The sequence below is a fragment of the Brassica oleracea genome, chromosome C4 (genome assembly GCF_000695525.1).
Source record: "Brassica oleracea var. oleracea cultivar TO1000 chromosome C4, BOL, whole genome shotgun sequence".
In the NCBI taxonomy this organism is placed as follows: Eukaryota; Viridiplantae; Streptophyta; class Magnoliopsida; order Brassicales; family Brassicaceae; genus Brassica; species Brassica oleracea.
In genome coordinates this window covers 15,556,888-15,564,439 of record NC_027751.1, presented here as the reverse complement: position 1 = coordinate 15,564,439, position 7,552 = coordinate 15,556,888, and the positions used below count along the sequence as shown (strand labels likewise).

Genomic DNA, 7,552 nt, shown 5'->3' with positions numbered 1-7,552 from the left:
TTAGAATTGTGTCTAGGCTTAAGGTCGATAGTTTGATTGATCATTTGCCATCCTTAGTTCGATACTTGATCACCCAAGGTCTAATCCCTATGTCCATGAGTTCTCTTTTTCCTTAGTCAGAAAGTTTCATTCTGTAATTGCTTTCTACTATTAGTAGTAGTTTAAAACTCATCTAAATCATTGGTTGCACTTAGATTAAGTGAATACTTGCATTCTCGGTGCTTTGATATCCCTCAGAACTGGTTCGACATTCACTCATATTACAACATTTGTTTTAGGAGTCTTGAAACTCCTAACATCAAATGCATACACATATCATCATCACAACTCTAACTCTATAACAATTAAAAAACTTGAAAAACAACTCAAAACGCAAAATTCACAATTACAATAACCCTAGCAAATATTGAGATGAAACAAGAATTCTGTCCACAACTCTCCGCGCAAGCGCAGAAGCAATGTCCGTAGTATCTCCAAGGAGTATGTTATCCGTGTCTTTTCACCTTTTTGTTATTTTCAAATTATTAATCGTGAAAGCCCACTTCTATCACTATTATACGAACAAGGAGTCATTGATTACGGCGGTAGATTCTTTAAAAAACCAAAATTTAGTTCAGAGTCATGTGTGTCAACTAATCAATTTTTTTTTTTTTTTAATTTTCGGTAAAAAAATTCTTAGAAAATAAAAAATGGCTAAAAAAACCTTTATTTCTAGAGCAAAAAATTAGTGCTTTAGAAAGCTACAACAATAAAAAGTACGTCAAATAAATCTACAGATTAAATTCTAAAGGAAAAATAAAAAGGTACAACCTTTATCAATCATCCCCGTATATATATATATATTTATAATATATTTTTATTAATTTTAATATTTCTGGATACCAAATTTTCATTTTAATTAGTTTTAATAAATTCATTTAAAAATAATATTTTAAAATTTAATATTAAGTGTTAGTTTGAGAATATAAATTTATTTATATCGCAATCCAAAACTGGTATTATTAAATAAATTAGTTTTTTTATTTAAAATATTAAAAGATTAAAATTTTACCAAAATTTTAACTTTAAAAACAGAGAAAAAATCTTTATAGAACATTTACGGAAGTTGCCAAAAAAAAAGAAGAACATTTACGGTTTTTAAATGCTTCACTAAATAGAACTTTATTAACAGAAGTTAATTAAATAATACGACTTTATACAATTTCTAAAATCTAAACCAACCAAAACCTTATTATATGCTTTTTCATCCCAATAATTTATTTCTTGCTTTAATTACTTGCTTTTGACATATTTTAAATGATGTGCTTCATTAAGAGATAAACAAAGCATTGCTGTTTCTTTCTTGCAATCATTATCTCGAGTCTTTTCATTTAACAAAAAGAAGAAAAATGTGATGCTGATTCCAAATTCCAAATTTTCGTTTCAGCAGCGTTTAAATGCAATATCAACAGCAAACTACTAGGCCAACAAACCTTGGATCAAGTATCTAAAACTTAAAGGTTGAAATTAGTATTATTTCTTCTTATAAACTTTATTTTGTAAACAACAGTGCATAGAAACGAGTTATAATCCAAAATAATACTATACATGTAAAAAAATACATGAATCTACTACACATACTAGTCCAAACCTTGGATCAAGTATCTAAAGCTTAATGTTGAAGTTAGTATAATTTCTTTCTATATAATAAACAGAAACTTTAATTTTTGTAAACAACACTTACATCGATACGAGTTGAATCCAAATAATAAAATACATGTAAAAACCAAAAATATTAAGCCCAAATATTAAAACTGGCGAAAAAAAGATTTTTTTTTTCTTCAAAAATTTAATAATACTTCGTTCGGACAAAAGGTTTTCCCCATCCATTGTATTTTCCATATTTGCAAAACCCAGAGAGTTGAGAGCTCACACTCTCTTGCTCTCTCTTCCCAAGAAGAGATTCTCCGCGTCTCTCTCTCTCTCTCGGGTGGATCTACTTCGTTCAGATCCAGGTTTGTCTTCTCCTCTTTCCTTAATCTCACCATAACTTGTGTGTTCCTCCAAAAGGGTTTCTGCTTCTGCTACTCTCCTGAGGAAGAAGTCACTAAGTAACAAAAAGCTACGAAATTGATAAAAAGGGGGTTTTTGTGATTCATTGTGCTGTACTCTTTTCTGGGGTTCTTACTAAATTAGGAATCACTGTAATTTAGTGAGCTTTATGGTAAAGCCAGAACAAGAAGTTTTAGACTTTAATTAAATGTTAGTTTCTCATTTTATTGCTTCATTCTAATTCAAGTAATCACTTTACTTATTGGCCTTTTTTTTTTTTGGTCTTAAAACACTTCACTAATTGTAGGTGCCAAGGAAAGTTTGAAACTTTTCTTGAGGGTTCAAAGATGGAGGAGATACAGTCTCAGTCAGATCTCTACCGTTCATCGTCTTCTTGTGCAAGCAGTCCCACAAGCAGAGTCCCATCAAGTCACTTCTTCTACGTAAGGAAACCTGGTTCTCTCAGACAGCCTATATCCTTTGAAGACTCTCCTGAATGGGATGATCCCGATGCAAGAATGGAATATGAAGCTGGTGGTGTTGGTGGAGATTCTATTAACGACGCCGCAGCAACTCCCATCTCGCCTTCTTTATCGAAAATCAACAGTGGCTCAATGGCTTCCCCTCATGTGCCCGAAGGAGCCGGAGGAAGTGCCGTTAGGAAGATCGCAGGCGCTTCCATTGCTTGGAGAGATTTGACTGTTACCATGACAGGGAAGAGAAAGTATTCTGATAAAGTGGTGAAGAGTTCCAACGGCTACGCGTTTCCCGGGACTATGACTGTCATCATGGGTCCTGCCAAGTCAGGGAAGTCAACTCTCTTGAGGGCACTTGCTGGTAAATGAAGTATTAGACTTAATTCACAATTTCTTGATTCTTGTTTTCATTCTTGATCTCATCTTTTTGTAGGAAGATTGCCTCCTTCAGCTAAAATGTATGGTGAAGTGTTTGTGAACGGGTCAAAGTCGCATATGCCTTACGGATCCTACGGATATGTTGAGAGGGAGACAGAGCTGATTGGATCGCTTACGGTTCGTGAGTTCCTTTACTACTCAGCGCTGCTTCAGCTTCCGGGTTTCCTCTTTCAGAAAAGGGGCGTCGTGGAAGACGCGATCCAGGCGATGTCTCTGAGTGACTACGCGAACAAGTTGATCGGTGGTCATTGTTACATGAAGGGTCTCCGAAGCGGCGAAAGGAGACGCGTCTCTATTGCTCGTGAGCTTGTGATGCGACCGCATATCTTATTCATCGACGAGCCTCTTTATCACCTTGATAGTGTTTCGGCACTGCTTATGATGGTGACATTGAAAAAGCTTGCGAGTATGGGGTGTACGCTTGTGTTCACGATCTATCAGAGCAGCACCGAAGTGTTTGGTTTGTTTGATAGAATCTGTCTTTTGTCAAATGGGAACACTCTCTTCTTTGGGGAGACACTTGCTTGCTTACAGGTAAAATAAATAGATTCTCATGCCAAGGCCAAAAAGATCACTCTCTGAAGTATTGTTGTGTGTGATCCTTTGTAGCACTTTTCGAATGCTGGATTCCCATGCCCGATAATGCAAAGTCCATCAGATCATTTCTTGAGGGCCATCAACACTGATTTCGATAGGATTATTGCAATGTGCAAAAACTGGCAGGTAACAATGTACAATTAATTACACAGCTGGGCTCGTGTTTTCTTTCTTGTAGCATTAGTTTTCTGATGATGTGAACAAACAGGACGATAATGGCGACTTTTCAGCGGTGAATATGGATACTGCTGTCGCTATTCGCACTCTTGAGGCGACTTATAAATCATCTGAAGATGCTGCTTCCGTTGAGACTATGATCTTCAAACTTACCGAAAGGGTATCATCATCAGTTAGTCCATTAATAATTTTTTGATACATCTGAGTTTCCTTTTTCTTTTTTGTAGGAGGGTACACAGCTTAAATCCAAGGGAAAAGCTGGTGCTGCGACACGTGTTGCAGTGCTGACTTGGAGATCGCTTTTGGTCATGTCTAGGGAATGGAAATACTATTGGCTCCGACTTATCCTCTACATGATTCTTACACTTTGTATTGGCACATTATACTCTGGCTTGGGACACTCTTTGTCTTCTGTTGCAGTAAGTCTCTTCTAAAACAATTATCACAACATGTCACATTTTAGCAAATTTTTATCATTGTTCTTGCAGACAAGAGTTTCTGCAGTGTTTGTTTTTGTCTCCTTTGCCTCACTTTTGGGAATTGCTGGAATACCTTCCCTTTTGAAAGAAATCAAGGTAACCAACCTCTTCTTGGCTTCTCTAATCTTCCTTTGAGCTCTGAAGTTTACTCTTTTTTGGTTTGTCTGTTTAATAGATTTATGGAAGTGAAGCGTCGAACCAGCATTCGGGGGCTTTCGTCTTCCTACTAGGGCAGTTTCTGGGAAGCATACCGTTCTTGTTTCTCATGTCCATCTCCTCAAGTCTTGTCTTCTACTTCATGGTCGGACTGAGAGACGATTTCAGCTTGTTGATGTACTTTGTCCTCAACTTCTTCATGTGCCTATTGGTGAATGAAGGTTTGATGCTCTTCATCGCTTGCCTTTGGCGAGATGTTTACTGGACCACTTTGACTCTCATCTCTCTACACGTGAGTTTTTTTTTTGTCTTTCAAATTAATGAATTAGTCTCAAGTTATTGTTTCTTGCTTTGGTATTAATCTTTCATACTTGTTGTTATTGCAGGTGATCATGATGCTCTCTGCAGGTCACTTCAGAATCCGTAACGCTTTGCCAAAACCAGTCTGGACTTACCCGTTAGCTTACATCTCATTCCACACTTACTCCATTGAGGTTTACACATTCAAAACACTTAGAAAATGAAAAACTATCTTTGCTTCTTCCAGGGGAAAACTCTTAAAAGATATTATTATTGGTTATTTTGAATGTGTTGCAGGGTCTTTTGGAGAACGAGTACCTAGGGGAAGTGTTTGCGGTTGGAGAAGTGAGGAGTATATCGGGTTACGAAGCAATTCGAGGAGATTACCAGATATCTCCAGACACAAGCTCCAAATGGAGGAACATGCTTGTGTTGTTGGCTATGGCTTTTGGCTACCGTCTTATTGTTTATGTTTTACTACGTTTTGGCCTAAACAAGAACGTGTCTGCTCGTTTACTGCTTTGTCATAGGAAGAATAATAGTTCTAGGTAGAGATGATTGATGATTTTTACATTTTAGTCTTTTTGTAATGTTTGGTAGTTTTTTTTTTTGCTAAAACTTTGGTGGAATGTTTGGTAGTTGAAAATGAAAACATTCAACTTCTTGGTTTGAGAAAGTGTGGAGGCCGCTGGAGCAGATGTACAACCATCGTCTCTAGTGTCTGAGTTCCATGAGCGAAGCGGTCTAATAGATGCCCCCTAAGTTACGTATGTAAGTCCATATATTCCTTTCCCCAGCATCCATCCGTATCCAAAGCATTGTAGATCCAAATAATAGTTAAGATATAGAAAATTATCCTGGAGCAAACTAAAAGATATTTCCACAAAATATTATATCATATATAAAATCTCCACATGGTTTTGGAATGTTACAGTTGTGTAATTTTTTTTTTTTTTTTTTTTTAGGGTGCAGGAGACATGAGTCTCTTACTCTTTATTTAAATCATAAAACTCATTACATGCAAATTTGCCGAGATCTAGATACCCCCTGAAAGTTCTCCAACAAAACATAAGCAACACAATCTGGAACATCTTCAAAGAAATGTAACCTAAACGATAGAGAAAACGCATAGTTAGCTAATCCATCCGCCAGATAATTAGCCTCCCTATACACATGAGAAATTTTGACTAACCAGTCTCTTGATATGAAGCCATAGCACAGACGTACTAGGAACGACAGGGGATGAGAATCATGGATCCCTGTCTGAAGAAAACCCGCCAAGTAATGAAAACCCAAAAGAAGTACTAACCAGCCATTTGTTGGTCGATTCCATGAGATCTGCTTCTCCACACGTTCCCGGCTCTGCCCATGTTCCTTTAGTTTTACATTTGCTTCTATCACCTCCCAAGCCTTATCCTGAAGGAACTGCACACTGTCTCGACATTTTCCTTCCTCTCCAAAAACATACCCACATCTCCATTTCCAGCACCACCAAACAGTCAGAGAAAACAGCGTTGGCCATAGCTCCCCCAATCCTGGTCTATTCCTTGCAAGGTTGTCATAAAGCCATTCTAGGAGAGGTTGGTCAAAGAACCGTTGTTGTCTGCTTAGGGGAACAAATCGCGCCCATAACCCCGCAGCTGCCGGACAGTCTCGAAGAACATGAAGAATGGTTTCTTCTCCCCCCCATTACACAATGGACATATACTATTCTCACTCAAATGTCTGCATTTTCGTTCCATGTTTGTCATGATCACCTGATGAGTTACCAGCCATAGGAAGACTCGTACACGTTCTGGAGTAGTGACACGCCAAACCCGCTGATATAAGGCTTCCATATTAGGTCTCGGCTCCGCATCCCTGGCTAAGAAAGCATAAGCTGAGTTCACAGAAAATAAACCATCCTTGCTCCCTCCCCACGACATTCTATCCCTTGCACCCGTAACATCATCAATCACCACTGAAGCCAACCTTAGACGATTTGGCATTGACATATACGGTTCTATTATATGCATTTGCCAACCAGCGCTAGTTTGCCAAAGATCCCGAGCTCGTACCTCCACCATCTCTTCTGGAATATCCACTGTACTCAACTCAGATAGTGGCTCATTCAACAACCAATTATCCTTCCAAAAACATACTCGACGACCATCACCAAGAACCCAAGCCAAAATCGGGACAACAACCTCACGCAGCCCCAATACCTAACTTCTCCATGTTGGTGACCAAGTTCCTTTAACGCTTAACCAAGATAAATCATCCAACTCGCCAACTCGAAATTTTTTTCGCAGAATCTTAACCCATAGGCCATCCTGTGTGTTCAGCAACCTCCAGCCTAGCTTTGCTAGTAAAGCAATATTCATTTCTTTAGCTAACTTTATCCCCAACCCACCTTCACTTTTCGGTTTACAGATTTTTCCCCAAGAGACCAGATGCTGTTTCCTGTTTCCCTCACTGCTCCCCCAAATAAACGACCGAGCAATTTTATCAAGTTGATCCAAAGTAGATATCGGCAGAGCAATGGTACTCATCGTATGTACTGGAATCGATGCGAGAACAGACTTTGTAAGCGTGATCCTCCCTGCCAAGCTCAAGAATCTCCTTTTCCATCCCACAAGTTTAGACGACACTCTCTCAATTACTTCTCCAAACGTCTCTTTATTAATTCTTTTTTTGCAACACCGGCATGCCCAAGTACTTTCCCAACTCTTTTGTTCCTCTGATTCCACTCTCAGTACTTATGGAATTCGCTAAGTCCCGATGAACATTTGCAGAGAAGAAAATCAAAGATTTCTCAAGACTTACTTTCGGCCCAGAAGCTCCACAAAATCTCTCTAGCACCTTCCTAATCACCCGAATTTGCGAGATTGAGGCCTCAGCAAACAAGATCAGATCATC

At 38.4% G+C, this 7,552-nt stretch overlaps 1 protein-coding gene across 1 annotated transcript; it reads left to right on the top strand.

Annotated features, from left to right (window-relative positions):
* The first annotated feature begins 1,857 nt into the window (after window positions 1–1,857).
* On the top strand, window positions 1,858–5,323 carry LOC106342962 (ABC transporter G family member 3). The gene is made up of 10 exons (XM_013782041.1): window positions 1,858–1,994; window positions 2,339–2,868; window positions 2,941–3,479; window positions 3,555–3,668; window positions 3,751–3,879; window positions 3,947–4,138; window positions 4,208–4,294; window positions 4,374–4,646; window positions 4,741–4,848; window positions 4,952–5,323. Exons 2-10 carry the CDS (start codon window positions 2,379–2,381, stop codon window positions 5,204–5,206), a joined length of 2,187 nt encoding a protein of 728 aa, XP_013637495.1. The 5' UTR covers window positions 1,858–1,994; window positions 2,339–2,378; the 3' UTR covers window positions 5,207–5,323.
* The last annotated feature ends 2,229 nt before the right edge of the window (window positions 5,324–7,552 follow it).

Coding starts and splice junctions, on each gene's coding strand:
- LOC106342962 (XM_013782041.1), top strand. CDS start 2,379: ATGGAGGAGATACAGTCTCAGTCAGATCTCTACCGTTCATCGTCTTCT. Junction 4,139..4,207: donor ACTCTTTGTCTTCTGTTGCA/GTAAGTCTCTTC, acceptor TTGTTCTTGCAG/ACAAGAGTTTCTGCAGTGTT. Junction 4,647..4,740: donor TGACTCTCATCTCTCTACAC/GTGAGTTTTTTT, acceptor TTGTTATTGCAG/GTGATCATGATGCTCTCTGC.